The sequence below is a fragment of the Dioscorea cayenensis genome, chromosome 6, assembly GCF_009730915.1.
Source record: "Dioscorea cayenensis subsp. rotundata cultivar TDr96_F1 chromosome 6, TDr96_F1_v2_PseudoChromosome.rev07_lg8_w22 25.fasta, whole genome shotgun sequence".
NCBI classification, from domain to species: domain Eukaryota; kingdom Viridiplantae; phylum Streptophyta; class Magnoliopsida; order Dioscoreales; family Dioscoreaceae; genus Dioscorea; species Dioscorea cayenensis.
The window spans coordinates 19,267,452-19,288,710 of record NC_052476.1 but is presented as its reverse complement, the minus strand read 5'-3'; the positions used below and the strand labels follow the sequence as shown (position 1 = coordinate 19,288,710).

At 35.5% G+C, this 21,259-nt stretch overlaps 3 protein-coding genes across 8 annotated transcripts; 1 reads left to right on the top strand and 2 right to left on the bottom strand.

Moving 5' to 3' along the window:
* Positions 1 to 871: 871 nt before the first annotated feature.
* On the bottom strand, positions 872 to 5,323 carry LOC120263893 (probable beta-1,3-galactosyltransferase 12). Of its 6 annotated transcripts, none has more exons than XM_039271869.1 (6): positions 4,853 to 5,323; positions 4,246 to 4,403; positions 1,952 to 2,010; positions 1,792 to 1,841; positions 1,168 to 1,328; positions 872 to 1,122 (listed from the first exon to the last, which is right to left on the bottom strand). In XM_039271869.1, the coding sequence occupies exons 1-4, from the start codon at positions 5,290 to 5,292 to the stop codon at positions 1,797 to 1,799; spliced, it is 702 nt and encodes a 233-aa protein (XP_039127803.1). In that variant the 5' UTR covers positions 5,293 to 5,323; the 3' UTR covers positions 872 to 1,122; positions 1,168 to 1,328; positions 1,792 to 1,796. The 6 variants fall into 6 exon arrangements, with proteins under 6 accessions (XP_039127803.1, XP_039127805.1, XP_039127804.1 ...); XM_039271871.1 differs by having other exon boundaries at positions 4,285 to 4,403; positions 4,853 to 5,321; XM_039271870.1 differs by lacking the exon at positions 1,792 to 1,841 and having other exon boundaries at positions 1,168 to 1,327; positions 4,853 to 5,321.
* A 3,161-nt stretch (positions 5,324 to 8,484) lies between these two features.
* LOC120263225 (germin-like protein 8-5) lies at positions 8,485 to 13,748 on the top strand. Its single transcript, XM_039271097.1, is given in 6 exon segments — positions 8,485 to 8,548; positions 13,021 to 13,077; positions 13,196 to 13,521; positions 13,523 to 13,601; positions 13,604 to 13,678; positions 13,681 to 13,748. Coding segments are annotated over 6 exon segments (669 nt in total).
* A 2,425-nt stretch (positions 13,749 to 16,173) lies between these two features.
* LOC120263224 lies at positions 16,174 to 18,479 on the bottom strand. Its single transcript, XM_039271096.1, has 5 exons — positions 18,332 to 18,479; positions 17,370 to 18,232; positions 17,151 to 17,299; positions 16,544 to 16,991; positions 16,174 to 16,431 (listed from the first exon to the last, which is right to left on the bottom strand). Exons 1-5 carry the CDS (start codon positions 18,477 to 18,479, stop codon positions 16,174 to 16,176), a joined length of 1,866 nt encoding a protein of 621 aa, XP_039127030.1.
* Positions 18,480 to 21,259: the final 2,780 nt, after the last annotated feature.

Sequence of the window (21,259 nt, the reverse complement as noted above, 5' to 3'; positions counted from 1 at the left end):
TCATGTCGCACACTACAAGAAAATTACTGTTTAAAAACAGTATTTTCCGTTTCTAATCCGTTGCTAACGTGAATTAGCAACGAATTAGAAACGGAATTTATCTGTTTTAAATACCCTTGTTTCTAATTTAAATAGAAACGGAAAAATATTGTATTTCTAAATTTAGAAACGGATTGGAAACGAAAAGCATTATATTTCTAATTTTTGAAAAATTAAAACGGAATAAGATGTGTTGCTAATCCGTTCTAAGTTACAAAAATAGAACCGTATTCCAAACGGAATATTTTCTGTTTTATTTTTGTTCTTAATCCGTTCCTAAAGTTTTTTTAAAATTAAAAAACAATATTCAAACAAATAAAACCGTTTCTAATCCGTTTCTAACATTTAAGTCAATAAAATAAAATAAAATTATCCCTAATTTTTTTAAAAAACCTGCTACATAAATTTTTAACCTAGAACACCAACAAATAAGATAAACTCATCAATTCATACAAAAAAGAAATATTTAAGTATATATGTTTAACACAAAATAATAAGTATACAACAAATACAATCATGATAATGATTTTTAAATTCACTAACAATTACCAATTTAAGTACTAACTAAGCAATAATATTTGAATGATGTAGATGACATAATACTTATGCACAAATAATCTCTAGGTTTGTGAGGATAAATTAATGTTACAATTTATTTATCCTCACAAACAACATCAATTATTTAATTTTACCAACATGTTAAGGATTTACAAATTCAATAAATATTACAAATATAAGCAAACAAATTTATTTTAAATATTATATAAATCTTATATAATATTATAATAATAATAATAATAATAATAATAATATAAAAGATTATTAAAAAAAATTTAAAAATAGAGTTTACATATAAATAAACAATGTGCCCTAGATAAGGGCCACACTCCCATCACTCTTTTTCTCCTGCTTTTCCAAAACATACTTTGTGGGTCAACAAAGGCCTTTACCAAAAGGCACAAACATCTTGCTGGTGTTGCCCTTTGCCTTCTTTTCATGAGCATCCACACAAAAATCCAATGCCATAAAGTTTGTGAGGAAATTTATTTGCATGGCCAGACACCACTCATCCACTTTGTAGGCCTATATAGTATATAAAAACAATATATATATATTTTTTTAAAGTACCTGAGTGTTCAGCACCTGTAGTAGTAGGCCAGGTTATCTATGCACATTTGTATCACAACTTTGGCATGAGAAGATTGCATATTGTGTGTGGGTTGGATCACTTGGAAATCACTTTGGTGGTGGACTTCCATTCTTTTGGTCAATAGATTCAATTGCAAACCTTGTCCATGCATAAATGAGAAACTCATATATGAATGAAAATGTTTTAATGGATGATGCTAGTGAAGATATACAATTGGAACAAAAAATTAATATAACAAAAGTGATGTGGTCTTTTTGTAGGTGTGAAAAAACTTTTTGCAACCTTGAAATTAGGGTTCAAGCAAACAATCATGGATGATTCTATAGTGATATCAACATTGACTTTTAAGACAAGCTACTTTCGTCCCTTAATTATCTATCATCAAACATACTCATATATACATAAATATATATATATATATCTCTTAAAAGTATAAGATAGGTGCAATAGTCTAAACTCATGTAGACAGAGGTAGTTCTGTAGTCTCTTCAAAAAGAAAGTGATAGATATAGATAGGAAGAAAATTAAGATGGCTTAGGATTATGTTTATCTAACACTGTTGGACTTGTACATGGCTTTGAAAAAATTCATATCCAACTTACATCTATCATATCTCCAAGAACTGATAACTGATGCTGGGTAACAAGCGTACCTATTTATGACATCTCATTATTGCATTTCATTTTGCAATAGAAGAGTTTGATGATAGTGTGAACTTGAGACTTAATTTGGTATTCAGGGCTTGGGAATTAATTAACTTACAGTAGCTAGTGGAGAAATGCCTCTCTTCCATGTGCATCTTGAAGATTTTCTAGGACAACCTGAACAGGTTTCAGTAAGAAAAGTTGATTAAGATTGAGCAAGATAGTTTCATTGCATGATTTAGATCAGTGTAAGACTACTTTGCCTCATCAAATATTATAATGAAAAGAAGATGGAAAAATAAAACAGCAATGAAGAACCAGCTGACAACCTTTGTTCTCTACGTAGAAGATTTAAGATTTGTTAAAGAAATGATTGAAGACAGCAAGCTTGTGGTGAACGTGTGCGCACGTGATGTGGTGGATCGCAGTGTGACCAAGATGAAGAAGGAGCATGGTGTGGAGAAGGACGATGGGCAGGGCAGCCGGGATGATACTCTTCCAGTTCGGGATGGCTCTCTGAATTAGTAAGGAGATGAGTATGGTTGGCTGGTCAGTAGGTGAAGCAGTTGAAGACTTGTGTTTTGGAGAAGAATGAGTATTATATTAGAATATCTATGGGTGTTAGTGTACACCCAATGCCAGTTTACTTTAAGGTTTTTAAACAGCCAATGGGAAGCCAGATTGTGTGTTAACCAATGGGTGTTAACTCTTTTGTCTGCTAAGTTGTAATATTTAATATATAAATGCAAGAGTAGTGCTAGTTTTTGGTTGGCCCAGAGAAAACCTTTTCTCTTCACTTGTCTGTTTGACCTCTTGACTGAACTGAGAAAACCCAGGCATTTCATCAAACACTTGGGGTTTTTTTCTCAGTTCACCTGAACGACCTTCTTCTCTCCCGTATCTGGTTGTTGCTATTCCCTTCATTATTGTGGTTAACTGATATATTTAACTGAGACTTGAACTTTGCAAATGGCATTCTTCTAGGAGGAATTCTTATCATGTATGAATTGCACAACTTTTTGTGCCCCATCTTATTCTTGATGTACTCTTTCTGGATACCCCAAATTATCACCAATGTCATTCGGGATACAAGAAAACCATTGCATCCTCATTATATATTAGGCATGACCCTCACAAGACTTGCAATTCCACTCTACATATTTGGATGCCCTAGTAACTTCATGGGTATTGAGGTCAATCAAAGCTGGTGTATATTTTTGGGAGTCTTCATGGGATTGCAGGCATGTATTCTTCTCCTTCAGCATTATTTTGGTTCTCGTTGGTTCATTCCACGGCAGGTTAGAAGCTTATATAATTTGCATATATAAGTTGAAGGACGGATAATTTATTTATATTGCACTCACCATGGCTGGAAATTCCCACATGAAAGTGTGCTTGCTTTTGACAACAACATGATGGATAATTTGCCTTAAAAGTTCTTTGAGAGGGTTAAAAATAATTGTGACAATTCTTACTTCATAGCTTAGAGAGGCACTATGCATGATGTCATGAAAAAATATATTTCAGAGATTATCATAACTCATCCCAAGTATTTTGTGAAAAATTAAAAATTCCAACCAGTGATATAGTTGTATCCTCTGCACCTCCAACCAGTGAAACCAGTGTAAAACATATATGTCACTTTTCCATGAATGATTCTCTTTCTTTTTTTATTTTCATGCACAAGACATACGAATCCGGAAGTAGAAAAAAAAAATCTAGGTTAGCATATTCTGAGTTGTATGTAAAACATCAGCTCTCCAGGTGGAGATCAATGCCTCCGAGCTATCACTAATTACATGCCATAAATAGAAGTATATATAAGGTTGATAATGCATTTGGGCAAGAATGGACATGCTTGAACCTAAAAATCCAACCAAGCTATCTATGCAAAATAGTCAAAACAACAAGTAAAGATCATTGGTTTAAGACAATAATTGCAAGATCTACGTCGATTCTAATTTTATCACAAGACAGTCCATATACAGAAGAAGCTATTGACTGAACATGCCGAATATGAGAAAAGGAAAACGTACAAGTAGCACAAGCATAAGATTTCAAAGTTATTTGCTTTTGGAAAACCATAATGATTCAGAATTTTCAGTAAACCACAAAATTCTCTATGATATTGATCAACAAGCATGCCTTTAAAACAATATAAGTCATAAAGATGAATATAATGCACAAGGCAAAAAGACACATACTCAGCCAAGCAATCAATTCTACATAGTACGCAACAAATAAAGATCATTGGTTTTAGATAACGACAGTGAGATCTTCATTGGTTCCAATTTCATCACACAACAATCTTTAGACAAAAGAAGCAATTAACTGGGCACCCCAAGTACGAATATAAGGAGAAAAGGAGCATGTACAAATAGCACAAGCATTAGATGTAAAACAGTAAAATACCTAAGAAGCCTATAATACAAGAGGCAAGAATGAACATACTCGGCCCCAGAAACTCAACCAAGCTATCGGCGCACAGCTTCTGCAGTTCCTTTTTGGGCTTGTCATTCCTCAGTAATGCCACCACATACTCAGCCAGAATAACAGGATCAGCCTTAGTTCTATTAAAAGGAAAAACAAATAATCATCAGAAGAATATTACCAATACCCAAATTTCAATATATCCACGAATAGAAAATATACTAAAATAAGAAACAAACCAGCAACCAAGAATTCTACAATAGTACTAATCACATCAACTCTAGCTTTCTATAGCTATTTAAGCTCGGAGAAACTGGTATCTAATTAGGTTTTCAATCCATCAAACAACTTGAGAGGAAAAAAAGGCAGGGTGGGAACTAGGATTCTCACCTCTTCAATTGAAAAATCAAGCACTAGGAATGAGAACCCTAAAATTCCCTCAATGATCGAACTCCTCAAAGATACTAGAGCTAGAGCCTAACTCGAAAAATCAAAATCAAACCATGTATTCACATTAAATTCGTTGAGATCTCTAACTCGAAAAATCAAAATCAAAGCATTGAAGAAGAAGAATAAGAAGAAAAAGTACCGAGTTAGAGCCTCCGGATCGGAAGGGAACCAAGTGCTCCGAAGCGCAGCCCGACGATCAGCGGATCCAATCCCCGTCTGCACCCCGACGAAGCCCAGCAGCTTCGGTCGATCCTCCAACCCAGCACCACCACCAACGCTAGATCTCGACCGGAAGTTCCTAAGCGTGTCCTCAGCTCTCCCACACTGGAACACCGAAACCTGCACAGTCCGCGGGGGGTGAAGGAGCACGATAATGGCGAAGACGATCCCAATGGCACCGACAAAGAAGAACACGCCGGAGATAAGCAAGGAGAGGGAGATGCGCAGCGGCGGCAGCACGGCGGTGGGGATACTTCGAGGGATCGATTGAAGAGTGGCTAAAAGAAGAAGAGAAGCAAGCTTTACTTGTATTTTCCACCACACGGCAAAATCAATGGACGAGATTTGCTGGGATTTCATCGGAGGAAACAAGACCGTTTGATAGGAGTCATTCTAAGATGACCTGAGTTCATTCCAACCTTATTATTCTTCATTAATTAATGAGAAGAGATTTTTATTTGACATAAGATTAACTTATCAAACAGTTTTTTAAATTTATTTATTTATATATAATTTTGCACATGATTTTATAAGACTCTATGAAAGAAAAAACTAAAGTTTATCAAATATGATAAAATTTAGCCTAAACTAATTATAATCATTTCAAATATTTCAATACTTCGATATAAATAATTTCTCATGTGAACTGGATTGAATAAGTATTAATTATTTGAGATGATAACATGACATTAATAGCAAGTAATAATATATTAATTTTTAAATCCATTTCTAGTCCCTTTTTATTAGAAACGGATTAGAAACAGATAGTTTTTTAATATTTAATGATATTTGAATAATATATTAATTTTTAAATCCGTTTCTAGTCCCTTTCTAATAGAAACGGATTAGAAACGGATATTTTTTAATATTTAATGATATTTAAATAATATATTAATTTTTAAATCCGTTTCTAGTCCTTTTTATTAGAAACGGATTAGAAACGGATATTTTTTTAATATTTAATAATATTTAAATAATATATTAATTTTTAAATACGTTTCTAGTCCCTTTCTAATAGAAACGGATTAGAAACGGATATTTTTTTTAATATTTAATGATATTTAAATAATATATTAATTTTTAAATCCGTTTTTAGTCACTTTCTATTAGAAACCGATTAGAAACGGATATTTTTTAAAATTTTAATAAATCATATTTTTAAATGGCCGTTTGTAAGCCTTTGTTATTAAAATTATATTTAAAACGATTGTTATTCCGTTGCTAATCTGTTGCAAGTTTAAACAGAATAAATTCCGTTTCTAATATTCTGTTTTTAAATTGTAACTTTCTTGTAGTGGCAGGTGGCAAGTTTATGGTATCCCGTGTAAACACGCTTGCACTGGAATAATGCAGACAGAGACCAACGTTCATCGATTTATTAGTGGTTACTTCACCATCGATAATTACAAACTGGCATATAAGGAAGCTATATTCCCCATACCCGACGATGACAAGCCTACGAACGGAAATCGTGAACTGCGTCTATGACCGCCTGTGACGAGAAGACAACCTGGGCATCCTAGGCGAAAGAGGATCGAGTCACAAGTCTTTGAGGTCCGCGAGTTACGTTGCAGCCGTTGCCACGGCTTCGGTCACAATCGCAGATCTTGCAATGAAACTATCGCCTACTATCCATTGTAAAACAGCTGATTTTTAAAAAGAAACAAACTTAATTGTGTGCCAACTCTTCATTTTTAAACAGAGAAAACCTTATTCTTATAGTTAACACATGTATTTAAATAGAGACATTATTATTTTAAACATTAAATAGTTATTTTTACAAGTGACTAGTTCTTCTTAAACTGTAACATGGATATTTAAACAATGACATTGATAGTTAAACAATTAAACTTAAAATTAAACAATAAAAGTGCAAGTTAAACAATGATACCGGAAGGTTAAAAAAAGAGTCAAGTATATAAATATAGATACATGTAAATTTACATTGACAAAATTTGTCATGTTCTTCGAAAACAATGAATTGAATTTAAACTGGTTTACATTTGAAACTAAGACAACGTATTCTATGAACCCGCTTTCGAACACTCCCCTTTGGTAGTGATGCCGGCTGCCCTCCACTTCTTAAGTATGCGGGAAAAATATTTTAATCGCAGATAAGGGACATCTGTCTGCGGTAGCTGTAGCTTCTCATCTGCGAGTAACTGCTTGATAAACAACATCACATAGACGGCGCAGTCGACACTTCCTTGTTTTTGTCGTGGGGTTTCAGTGTCATGAACAAGTGGGTACTTTGCGGTCGCCGACTCGCCGAACTCCATGTCGATACAAAGGTCGAATAGATTCCGCTGTGGAGGTACACAAGTTGATATTAGAATACCAGTTATTTACCAAACACTATAACTCAAACACAAATTATTAAAGCACTTACCATGTCTAGCGCGTCTTTATCGTATTCTTTGCTTTGGCATGAAGAATAATGCATGTATTCTTATTTGTCATTGTCAAGGATGATGACATAGAAGTGGCCATTCATAATTATTGGGAGGATGACAATTTCAACATCATGCAAGTTGCACGCGGCATCTCCGATCATAGCCATAGTGGTATCATGTGCGTCTTCCTGCATTGACATAAACAACGCTAGTGGTCATGTGATGGAGGCGCGCTTCTTATAACGATATGACACTATCGTCACCGAATTTTGGATTATACTATGAAAGCGTCCATCACATCGTCTGTGACCATCTCCTTCCCCTCAAGCAGATCGAATAACCTGGACCGTGTGAGGCTGACAGAGTCATTCTTCCAGACGACAGTGATGCGGTTAAACAGTAACAGAGATATGTAAACAATATTGTAAATATTTAACTGATACATCAACCGTTTAAATTCTATGTCGAATATTTAAACGGTTACTATATAAATTAAATGGTAAAATATAATAGTTTAAATTCTATCTGGAATAGTTAAACGTTAAATATATAACTTAAAGGGTAACATGTAATAGTTTAAAGAACACCATAAAAACTTAAAACTTACTTGTCCATAGGTCAGTTGAGGAAGATCCTTATCAACTCCTGTTCGTACTTGTTGAGGCACGATTGGCCAACGTATTTTTTCTTCTTCGGAATAAAGACTTTCCGAACTTCTTCTAATTTTTGATTGGCATTGATCTTCTCTCTCGTGGTCATTTTGGCGGTATTCCCTTGATCCTCGTCAACAGCTGCTTTGGGATCATCATGCTATAGTGTTGTTGACGGTTGTCGGTGTTTAGCACCAGCATCATCTTCCTTCGATGCTGGTACGATGACAACATCAAGCGGAGACATATCCTTACATGCTTCTTGTTGTTGTGGGATTGTGTCTGCCTTCGATGCGGTAATGTAGGCCATTGGTTCCACCGTGACTATGATTTTGTTGACAATAGAGTCAACGAGCTTCTCAACCGTGGCCACGGCAACAACATTAATGGGAGACACAATGTTAGCTGATTCTTGTTCTTCAGGGATTGTGTCCATCTTTGATGCCGCATTGTCAGCCGCCCGTTCCACCTGGTTCATGACAGAGTCATTGATCTTATCAACCGTAGCAATGGCAACATCATCTGCGATCTACACCGTGATGGCCATGTCATTAACGGTAACATCATCAGCTGCCGATGGTGCTGTTATTGTTTCATCATTAGCCGGTGGTGGAGACGGAGGCATTATTGTTTTCCTTTTTTTCGCAAGCTTCTTTGAATGAGGCCGTTTTCGAATGGCCTCCCCGATGATGTCGTCGTCATCGAAATCCGATGCCACGTCTGCCCCGGATGCTTCATTTGTTTGGAGGTATGACGCAGTCAATTGGGACTAGCCTTCCAATGCCTCAACCCGAGCGACAAGCCGAGGGAACTCGGTCATCAATATCAGGCAAGCCTGCATAAGAGTTGTAGTGACATCCTCGGCTAGTGCCGTCGGGGGCGCCGCCACGGTCGGGGGCCGCCATGATCGGGGGACCGTCGATGTCGTCGTCGGTGGGGCTGTTGCAATTTGGCGGGGTAGGGGAGGGCTTCCCCGGCGTCGAGCGCGCATGGAAGAGGTTGCCCTCTCATCTTGCCTTCGAGCAAGTGATTCCGGAGCAATAGCATCGAACCGATGGTTGGTCCGAACAAATATATCTTCATCAGCATTCGCCGGAACCAGCTCAGGAAACTAACATGTGGAAACCAAACAATTTAGCGAAATCATTCAGTTTAAACAATAAAAACTATAGTTAAACATTGAACTTATATATTTAAACATTATAACATAAACGTAAACATAGAACAAAAGTTTTAAACATTGAAGAATACTTTTTAAACGGTAAATAAACAAAGTTAAACGGTAAATAATTTGTTTAAACATTGATGTCTACTGTTAAAAACATTGTTCATGATTTGTTACTTCTTTTCCTTCGAGAGATGACAAACTGGTTTCTATCGTGGCCTTTTTCCGGTAAGTATTTTCACTGTAGCATAACATCCTTGGGATCTTGTCGAAACGGACTTTCTTTCCATTTTCAGTCAGCTCGTAAAACCAGATGTTAAGCACAACCGTGCAACCCTTAATATACCCTGTGTTTATCTTCTTCCCCGTGTATCTAGCATGCACTCGAGCGGCTGCTTGTGGAATGTCCTCTATAAGCCACTTGTGCATCGCCTGCGCCCATGCGTATCGCCCCATGCCAGGTAGATTATCGACATAATCAACGATCCAATTAGGAACCGAACAAGAGGTATTTGGGAAGAAGATTATACCCATGAGATACACCATTAGTAGTTTCGCAAAATTTTCTTCTTCTCCCCTCCGTCTAATGAGTTGCTGAAGAGTGCTCCTGATGGAGTCTCTGTGTCTCTCGTAGGTTTTGGATAAAAACCTCTCTTCGAAAGCTGAGCGTGTTTTTTTCTTCTGAAACACGACTGCGTCTCCATCGCAACGTAGACCAAGAACGAGAGCCACATCTTCAGGCCTGAAAGTCAGCATGCTTTCCCCGATCCTGAATTTATTGGTGCAGCTATCGTACCTTTGCAACAGAGAATCAAGAAGGCCTCGCTCTTGGAATACAGCTTCCAACTCAGTGAATGCTGCAAACATTGTCCTTCGGATGATCTCCCAGTGTCGAGGGATCATGTGAACTTTTAATTCAGCCACGATCTCCACTACCGGTGTTAAGTAGCATCGCCCATTAACTAGATTGACTGCCATAATCACAAGCCTGCGACAATAATAGCACATTCAGCCAGCCGTATTCACAAATTGTTAAGCGGAAATATTATAAACATTACACAAATCACAACAATTGAAAAACTATTTCGATCGTGTACACAGACGAAAATGTAAAACAAAACAAAACCATAGCCAAGAAATCTCCCTGCAGACTAACAAAACCCCAGCCGATAAATCCCCCTGCAGGCTTCAATGTCTTCCAATAAAAACAAAATCACAAAACAAAACTGAAAAATGTTTTTTTATAACAGAATAGTTAACATAAAATCATAATCAATACCTTAGATTGCAAACTGATGAAATGCCGAATACTTGCGCGGGACTCCTCCTTCTAGACACTGGTGGCAAGGGAAAAACTGAATTTTACAAAGGATGTGCAAAAATGGCTGGAGACGCGAGTTGAGAGAAGACAAGCAAACGGCTTAAATGGCTGTAGCCCTAAGAAACCCCCTCCCCCACTTCCTCTCACACCGCCAAAATAGCTGCAGCCACGACTTCCCGTGTAAGGACATTTTTGTCCATAAAATTTAAAAATCACTCCGTTAACCACCGTTACATACTTTGGGGATTTCAAAATCATGGAGTGTAAAAGGGAGGGGGTTTTGGGGATTGCAAAATTAGGGGTTTTTTTTTGGCAATATGGCAAACTTAGGGGTTTTTGGCAATTTCCACTTTATATAATTAATCTTGAAGACTTTCATTTCATAAAATGTAATTTCACCAAATAGAGATCTTAAGGATATGCACTTGCGCTGATAGGGATGTAAGTGTATGTCGATCGCGTGATAATTATGTGTTAAAAGCAGAGTGTCAGTCCACATGGAAGAAAGTGAATACTAGTAATAAATCTAAACTCAAATATTAGCCTTAATGATAAAATGTTGTGTGTGTGTGTGTGAACAATAACAAGTAAAATAAGAAAATACATGAAATAATGGGATAGAAGTCAAAGAAGAAAGTGATGTTCGGGCATAGCATCCCACTAGGGTTATGAAGTGTAGGACAAAGGTCATCTAGATATGAAATCCTATTTGAACCGAAAGGTTTTCAGAATTATACTAACCCCTGATTTCTCAGGTGAAGAGTAACTGAATAGGTGCAGAGTTGATACAGACATCCACATAATCGCACTATGAGACCTTATTGTGGGCTAATGACAATCTCTTAAGTAGATAGTCTCCCCCAAGGGGAAAGATTACCCTTAATCCGAATACAAAGTAAAAATATGATTTCTCTTAAAATCCACTACACATGATTACAAAGAACACAGAGATTGCTAACTCACTTGTTAGAATTGAGGGAGACGGAGTCTCCAAAGTACCCATACCCAGGCTTACTCACAATTCCCTCTAATTATGGCATGTCTATGATAGTTGGGTATGTCTACTCATCACATAGCACATCATACATGATAGCTAGGACTTTCGCCTCGTTAGCAACTAAGCATTCAAACACACAATTAGATTCAAATAGAAGTAATTACAATTAAGAAAACAATTAAAGCATGAAAGATCCAACAACCAATGTCAAAGAAGTAAACCCTAGAGTTCAACTACACCCAAACATTTACATATTAGCCCTAAATTAATGGAGGGCAAATATTGAAGATACAAATAATAGGAGGAAACATGAGATCAATGAAAACACCCTTTTCAATTATGCCAATGAAGAATCGCCGAAGAAACCCTTTGAGAAGCTTCCACGCATGCCGCTAAGATGAGTTTGACGGCTACGATCTTTAATCCCCTTGAATGTTGAGCCAATCCCCCCTTGAAATTGCTCCTTAGGTGTTTTACATTCGCTTCTTATCTTCCCTAACTTCACCTCCAAGAATCATCGAAAAGAAAAGAATTGGATGCCCTAAAAATCCTCTCCATGAATTAAGTGGTTCACATGTAATAACTAAATCAATCTCTTGAATTACATGGTATACATGTAATATCTATTATACCTTGATCAGCATCACGAATTATGTGTACACATGTAATAACTAGATCAACATCATGAATTTTATGGTACACATGATAACTAGATCAACATCATGAATTAGATGCACATATAATAACTATATCAACATCATGAATTATGTGGTACGCATATAATAGTAGATCAACATCATGAATTACGTGATATAGATGTATATAATAACTAGATCTACATCATAAGTTATGTGTACACATGTTTAAGTTTGATTTTACAATGTAATATAACTAGATCAATATCATGAATTACATGATATAGATGTAATAACTAGATCAACCTCATAAGTTACGTATACACATGTATAAGTTTATTTTTTATAATAAGTAAATAAAGCTTTTTACTTACTACAAGCATTTCATTGATCAATTTGTTATTAAAGAGTTTAATCCAAAGAAATATTTAATTGATCATGATTTTAAATCACAATAATTGGAGAATAGATTAAACTTATAGTATATAATTTACCAAATAATGAGGCAGCTGTATCTATGAACATGCATGTTGAAAAATTTCTACATAAAATAGTATTTCATTAATCATCATATATACAAACAAAGATGTATTTTATTACTATCTCTGTCCAGTAAAAAAGTAATAACTGAAAAGCTATTAATTTCACCAAACATGAATCTTAAGCTTATAACCTTCATGAATTTTTCATTCATTTATTAAAAATAAATTTCCCTAGAGAGCTTAATAAGTTGCTATTATCTTTTTCCAAAAATAAATAAATAAATAATCCTCCAAAAAAGAAGTATATAAACCCATGAACACCATCCCATATCCTCCATCCTACTACTTATCATCTCTCCACTGATCTTTCAAACAAGAGTTGTGAAGAATGGCCATTGCAAAATTCATCTTTATTGCATCTTTTGCAATAATTTCATCTTTTGCTTTGCTTTTGATCCAAGTCCTCTACAAGACTTCTGTGTCGCTGATCTTACTTCTCAAGGCATTATTGCTTGCTCATATTTTACTATACATCTTTTTCTACACACATATCATTAATTAAACTTGATATATAATTTCTATTCTTGATATATACTAACAAACACAAGCATGCAATGCAGTGTTGGTGAATGAGTTTGTGTGCAAAAACCCTGCAACAGTCACGGCTGAGGATTTCTTTCTCTCTAGCTTCAACGAGGTTGCTGACACAATGAATCCTCTTGGTACTAATATAACCACAGCATCAGTATTTCAACTCCCAGGATTGAACACTCTTGGTCTTACCTTGGTTCGCATTGACTATGCTCCTGGAGGAGTTAACCCTCCTCATACTCATCCTCGTGCTACCGAAATCATTGTTGTTCTTGAAGGCACTATTTACGCCGGTTTTGTCTCTTCTAGTCCCAACGATACACTCTACTCGAAGGTTTTATCTGCCGGTGATGTTTTTCGTATTCCCTCAAGGTCTTACGCACTTCAATATGAATTATGGGCATTCAAATGCAGTTGCATTGGTAGCGTTCAACAGCCAAATCCTGGTGCGATCATAGATGCTAACAATTTGTTTGGAGCAATGCCTCCAATTAATGATTATCTTCTTGCCAAGGCTTCCAGTTGAGCAAGGAAACCATTGACGAACTTCAAGCTAAGACTTGGCCTAATCCTGCCAATTAATACCATCATCTCAAGTTCATCAACTATCTATTGATATATATATATACTCATCTATGTTATGTTGCAAATAAGCAGACGCATTGCATGCTTTTGTGAGAGCATGCATGTTTGCAAGTTGTGCTTTGTTTGATGATCAATTGATATAATTATCTATTAATTATAATCTTTTTGATACGTTTGCAAATGTATTGAATTATTATTTTGTTTTAGCTGAAGTTCTAGTTCACCTTCATTGAAAGCGATATATTAGTTAATAAAAGGCAATCCATGCATTAAATAATATTAGGTTTCCTTATATGCAATCTCAATTTTAGGAATCCAAGGTTGGTCATGTTTTATATTGTATGTAAAGTATTCATCAAATATAATTTATTGGACAAATATAGTGTATGTGCAGTGTGTACATATATTGTACATGAAATTGATGATATTTGGTGAAACATGTGAAATTGAAAATTCAGAGAGTGGAAACAATGTATATATATATATATATATATATATATATAAGATTAAAACTAATTTATGTAAAATTATTGATGTAGATCAGGATGTTCAAATAGATTTTCAACTCCATTTATTATGAGTGTAATTAAGTTGAAGTTGATTAGTTAGGCAAGCTTATTTTGAAATCAAGTAATGGCTAATATCTATCAAAAATAGATTTTATATGTACCACAAAATATCACGTTAATTTATTATCATATCCATGTAGGGTATAAAACTAATTCAAAATGTTAAACAAAGGGGGATAGTTTTCGTTGGTGGCCACAAATGTTTTTAAGTTATAACGCTATGGCCACAAGTCTTTTTTTTTTAACCCGGCGGCCACAAAAGTTCTCTCCGGTAGCACGAGAGGTCACAAATGCTGTTTTATGGGCTGTTTCCGGTGAAAGTGACGAGGTGGCATCCACCTCAACATATTAAATTCAAAATCGATCTCGACTTGGCGAGTCCCAAAGACATGATCCTTTTTAGGTTTTACTACGTGGCGCTCTAGCTCAGTCCCCTTCATCCATCTCACTCTTCATCAAACTAGGGCTAGGGGCATCATTTTTCCCGCGCAGACGATGGGAACTCGCCCCCTTCATCAAACTAGGGCTAGGGGCATCGTTCTCTCCCGGCCGACGATGGGAACCCCGCCCTAGTATGACTTCCTCTTGGTCGACTAAGCAATTTCTCCAACAAGATTTGGGTACTACTCCGACTAGATTCGAGCATGGCTCCGCCGCTCTCGATCACTCCTGGATTTGATCTTGTTTTTCTAGGTTTAGAAGGCTTTGTGAAATGATTGTCAAATTGAAATTTAACTTTGTTTTTGAATGAATGCTTGTGAGATTGTGAGATGTTCAATGTACTTCATTTATGTTATTGTGAGATTGTGAGATTGTCTTGAATTATTATTTCCGTTGTGCAATTTTTGTCACTCTTCACATGAGATTTGTAATGCTAATTTTTTTCTCCACATGGTTTGTTGAAACCGCAAAAAAATACAAGTTTATAATGCCAAAATCAATATCAATTCTACGCTTTTAAAGAAATATAAGTATGCAGACTTGTATGTATCAAAATTTGCAAACAGATTTCAAAACTGAGGGAAAAAATGTGCTAATTTTTACAACAAGGATTTTTGCAAAGCATGATGACAAAAATCCCCGAGAATAAATTTTAAGATTACAAACCTGCTGAAACATGATGGGAATAAATGTGCACAATACAAATCTCATCGAATCGAGAAACACTGGGAATAAATTAGCATGATACAAATCTAATGTAACCTGAGAATAAAAACTTCATAATAAATAAAAGTCATTGAGTTGTAGAAACACGGGGAAAAAAATTAGCATAATACATATCTCCATCACAAAGTCTGGGAATAAATGTGCACAGACACAAATCTGTGAAAGTTACAAAATCACGGGAAAAAAAATTTACTCCATATAGTTTGTTGAAACACGAGAATAAATTTTTAACAATTCAAACATCTTTCGAAACATGGGAATAAATGTGCACAATACAAATCTACTAAATTGCGAAACACGGGAATAAATAGCATGATACAAATCTAATGAAACACGAGAATAAAAAAACTTCATAATAAATAAATCTGCTGAGTTGCGGAATCACGGGGAAAAAAATTAGCATAATACATATCTCCATCACAAGCTGGGAGTAAATGTGCACAGCACAAATCTGCTGGTTACAAAATCCTGGGAAAAAATTAACACAATTCATAACAAAGCCAACTAAATGCATAGTTTCTAGTGCTTACAACAAGGTTCAGCATAACAAATCCAACAAAATACATAACTTACAATGCTTAAAAGAAACTTCATAACAATAGTACTAGTTCACAAAGTTCATAATTTAAACTTCAAGAGAGTTTTCCATCATCAAAACATTCCATTTCCTTTCCATCAGGCATGACCTAGGAAGAAGCCCTATTTCTTGTTGGAGATTGAGGTGCCATTGTGCAATAGATCGCATTTCCCATGTTAGCCACACTAACATGTGAAGAACTGCTTATGCTGACATTTAATACTGGCCCTTTGTTGGTAATTTGACTTGGTTGCCTTGTTTGAGACTGCTGGGTGCCTATAAAATCAAGGGGCTGACTTGGTGAATTGGCAGCTGCAGTACTACCAACTGAGACATCTTCTAGATTGACTGCCTGATTACTTCTCCTCTGTAAAGCAAACAAAGATTCAAATAAATTAATGCAACAGAAACTAGCTTTCATAATTAAACAGGTTTTATATGACAACAGGTTTTCTTCTCCCAACTGGTGGTGGGATCACTCTTGTGCCATCATTTACTTCTGGCCAAAGCTCTTCATTGTTGGTTGGGTTTATGAAGTGATGGTAGACCTTCATGTATGTATCCACCATGTAGCACGCATGCACAAATTCTTCTGGCTGCTGATTGTTACCATATATAGCATTGATTGCGTGAGGGCAAGGTAACCCTGTTAACTCCCATCTTCTACATGTGCAAGTATTTTCAACCATGTCAACAATGAAGGTCCCCCCCACACCTATGATCTGGACCTTGGGTCCACATGAAAATTCTGGGGTGTAGCAATGGCTTTCCTCCTTCATCTTGTCAAGCTTCTTTTGGATCTTTGGGCATATCTTCCCATTGTACTTCAACATTTTCTCCTTATTTTTTTTTATTCTCCTCATCAGCTTCATCTTGATCATCTCAAGCATTGTGATGATTCCCTTATCCCTTGCATCAAGGATGTACCTGTTAAAACACTCACAAATATTGTTGAGAAGAATATCACACTTGCTTGAAGTTGTGAACAATGACCTGGTCCAGCTTGCATGGGGCCTGTCTTGATGATCAAGCTATCTCCTGGCTTCTAGGCTCTCTTTCTCTATTTCTCCAAGCCAATAGTTGAACCTTTGCACATATGTGGCCCTTGCAACATTCCACAAATAATCTTTTAGGGTTTTCCCTTTGAATTTCTCTCTGAAATTTGTGTAAATGTGCCGAACACAATTTCTATGTTCAGCATCTGGAAATATATCTTCAACAACCCTTTTTAAGCCCTACATGTACATAACAAAGATAAATTAGTTTCTAGCATAAATAGAATTTGTTTTAAGCATGGAAATTTACCTTTTGGCGATCACTCATTATGGTGATATATTTGCTATTCCATATCTCCAAATCATCCCTCAAAAGCTCCATGAACCATGTCCAAGTCTGTCTACTCTCAGTTAAAACTACTGCATAAGCAAGGGGAAATATGCAGTCGTTTGGATCAATCCCTATTGCTGACAAAACTTGTCCACCATAAATGCCTTTCAAAAAACATCCATCAAAGCCTATGAATGGCCTACATCCTGACCAAAATGCATCCTTTAGGGGCTTTAGGCAGACATAGAATCCTTGAAAGACACCTTCATCCCTCCACAAAATTACTGTGGTCCCAGGATTACTTTGTCTAAGCTCAGCTGCATACATGCTAAGTTTTGTGTACTGCTCAGCCTCATCTCCATTAACCCACCTCATAGCCAAATTTTTTGTTCTCCAAGCTTTCATGTGAGATATTGTGATACCTTGGTCATCCTTGACTTGTTTAATTATCCCATTATAGCTCCAATTTGGATCGGCCTTGAATTTGTCAAAGTATTTGGTTGCAAGCCACCTTGAAGTCACATGAAAATTACTGAAGACCTTCCCACAGCTGTGATCTAAATTTGCACTCTTAATTTGCACAGATGGATTGTCTTTGCTCATGTGAGTTGCATAAATACTAAATGAGCATTTCTTGTTGTGACAAGCACAAATAACTCTCTTCTTGTCATTTTGGGGGAACCATAATTGAAATCTGTGCTTAATCCCCCAGTTTCTGCATGCTTTTTTGAGTTGGTCAAAATCCCTAAACACCATTCCAACCCTTAACCGTGGGTTGTACAATTCCTTTTCTTCATTAAATTCTGCAAACCCAATATGACCCTCACCATTTGAATCAGACTCTGTCAATAGCTAATCAGATTCATCATTCTCTGATTCACTTACATCTCCACCACCAACTCCTTGTGTTACACAACTAGCTTGTGCGAAGGATAGGTCACCAGCTTGTTTGCCTCTACTTTTTTCCCTTTGTTCATTCATGACCTCTTGATAATCCTCATCACCAGAAGACATATCATAATCAGAATCAACAAACTCCTCTTCTACATGAGGTAATGATTGCACATTACTATTTAACACCCCTTCCATATCAGACCTGTTGAATTTAAAAACATGAAAAAATTGCCATATTAGGCCAGTGATGATAACAAGCCAAAAAAAATTATGACGTAGTTAAACCAGGACATAATTGATAATATGAAATCAAACAACATAATATGAAAATCAAATTAAAGAAACAACATAATAAATTGTTCTATGAAAGCAACTATACATTCAGTTTCTTACCAAATCCAAGAAATCCTTCCCTCTAATGCTAAATTTGATCGCAAAAATATTAGACCAATAAATTCTACCAAGGCATCCAAGTTCATATGTGGAACAATCAAGCTAAATACCTACACCTGCACTTGCACCTGCATCTGTGTGGAACAATCAAGCTAAATTTCGACATCCATGTTCAAGGCATCTTAAACTCCCAGAATTGGAATATTTACACAACATCAATCATGCATAATTTCATATGTAAGACATGCACCTCTTGTAAAGGATTTTCCACTTTTCTATGTTTTCAGAGTTCAAAATCATTTTATTCAGACAAGCCTACTTTGTGTATGATAGGGGTTCTACTCCTCCATTCTCTCAATCTATTATTGCCCTTTAAATATTCTTTAACTTATTACTGACCTTCAAATTTTTATTAGACAATAATAATATGTGTTCTTTTAAATGATTGTTAATAACTTATTAATGTCCTTTTGATCTAGCTGATATGTATGGTAAATGTCCTTTAAACTTGGGGCTTCATCTAATATTTTACGGACTCATTGTTCTTAGTATGTAATAGCCTAAATCGAAGGCAATCAAAAGAATGTTGGGTAGTCTAAGCTTTGGACTGCAATAAAGAAGTAAAACAGTAAGATGGGTACCTTTAGTCGTCGTTCCGGGATGATGTTGTCTGTAGCGATGGTCGAGGGTTTCGATGGCAAAAACGGTGGAGATCAATGGAGAGGAATAGATGAGCAGGCGGAGAGCGCGCTCACCGAAAAAGGGACACTTGCTTAGGAAGCTCAGACAAGAAGGGTTTTTGGGACAAAGAGAAGATAAAGGGGGCTGAGTTTTGATGAAGGGGGCTTAGTTGGACTGAAGGGGGCTGAGATGGACTGAAGGGGGCTGAGCTGGACTGCCACGTAGTAAAACCTAAAAGGATCATGTGCTGGACTGCCAAGTCAGATACAGTTTTGAATTTAATATGTTGAGGTGGATGCCACCTCGTCACTTTCACCGGAAACAGCCCATAAAACAACATTTGTGGCCTCTCGTGCTACCGGAGAAAACTTTTGTGGCCGCCGGGTTAGAAAAAAAAAGACTTGTGGCCATAGCGTTATAACTTAAAAACATTTGTGGCCACCAATGAAACTATCCCTAAACAAAGGACTACTGCTCCACATGGGCTATATGATTGTGTGCATCACGCATGCATGGCTAACAGTAAATCCATGAATTCCCAAAAAAGGACGCATATTATTAAAATTTAACATAAACAAACCACTTAAGAAATAAAATAATTAATCCTAGCAGCTTCATGTCTAAAATCTAACATAAAAACATCAAACTTGGAAAATGCTCTTATACATATATATATAAAGTACTTAAGGCAACTTTAATAATTAGACTATCCTATAGTTTGATGTTTATGTTACCTCATCAATCCATTAAACTTTTACCCATTAAACAATCTTCCATAATAGTTATACTATAAAATGAGACCCGCAATAATAATCAACTCATTTAAGTCATACCCATTAAACTATCTCTCATACTATAATTATTTAATAAAATAATTAAATAATATATTTTTAAAATATATATTACAAAATAAATATTTAAAATAATTAAAATATAATAATAATATCACAAAATGATAAACAAACAGTATTAGATTTAATGATAGAATAATCATATCACAAAATGATATCCTCTAGGTGTACTTTAATCCATTTAGGGTTAATATTGCTAGGAGTAACATGATTACATAGAAAAGGATTGGGAACAAAAGTTTTAGTAGGCCTAGTAGATATAAGACAAATCGAAAATATGACTAAAGCCACAATTGAATCCTTAGATGTAGATATGAATTATAATCATCCCAAAATAATTTAGATGCCCCCAAATTTCTTAATTTCTCTGAAATTTTTTTTATAAATATATAAAAATAATAGTAAATTCTAAAATGATATAATATGATTTCAAATGCAACAAATCTTTTAATAACAGAAGCATTTATAGGATAATTAACTAATAGAAGCAACGTAAAATATATATTTACACCCCAAAAAGTAAAATCTTTTTAAGAAAACTAGGGACTTAAATGAATAGAAGGAAAACATTACGCCACTGAAGTATTAGAAAGATCAGAATGGAATATAAAACCTGTAGAAATTGCATCAGTTAGTAGACCAAGTAATGCAGAATTTTATGAAAATACTGATGGTAGTACTAGCATAAGAATGTTAGATTATAAAAATAAAGGAATAATGATAGAAGAACTCTAAGAATAAAATGGAATCACTTGATATAATGAATCCAGAATTAATAGAAATACAATTAAAACCCTTGAGAAAATATTTAGGTGTCATGAATACAAATATATCAGATCAAATAAAATATGGAAAATTTATTTGGTTATTAGGTGTTAGAGATTATATAACAATGAAAAAAGCATATTAACAAAGTGTAGAAACATTAATAGAAGTTGGATTAGTTAATTATGATAATCAAGAAAATTGGATATCTACATCAAAATGGGTACCATGAAAAGAATGTCATCCCTTAGAACATTAACAAAGAATGGTTAGAATGGATAAGTG

Excerpts from the sequence above, each read along its gene's own strand:
- LOC120263893 (XM_039271866.1), bottom strand. The coding sequence starts at position 5,292 with ATGAAATCCCAGCAAATCTCGTCCATTGATTTTGCCGTGTGGTGGAAA. Across the intron at positions 4,404-4,852 it reads GATCCGGAGGCTCTAACTCG|AACTAAGGCTGATCCTGTTA; the intron begins GTACTTTTTCTT and ends TCCTTTTAATAG. Across the intron at positions 1,328-4,284 it reads GGTTGAGTTTCTGGGGCCGA|GTTTGCAATTGAATCTATTG; the intron begins GTATGTTCATTC and ends TGCATGGACAAG.
- LOC120263224 (XM_039271096.1), bottom strand. The coding sequence starts at position 18,479 with ATGGAAGGGGTGTTAAATAGTAATGTGCAATCATTACCTCATGTAGAA. Across the intron at positions 17,300-17,369 it reads TAATGAGTGATCGCCAAAAG|GGCTTAAAAAGGGTTGTTGA; the intron begins GTAAATTTCCAT and ends ATGTACATGTAG. Across the intron at positions 16,992-17,150 it reads AGGGCCACATATGTGCAAAG|GTACATCCTTGATGCAAGGG; the intron begins GTTCAACTATTG and ends GTGTTTTAACAG.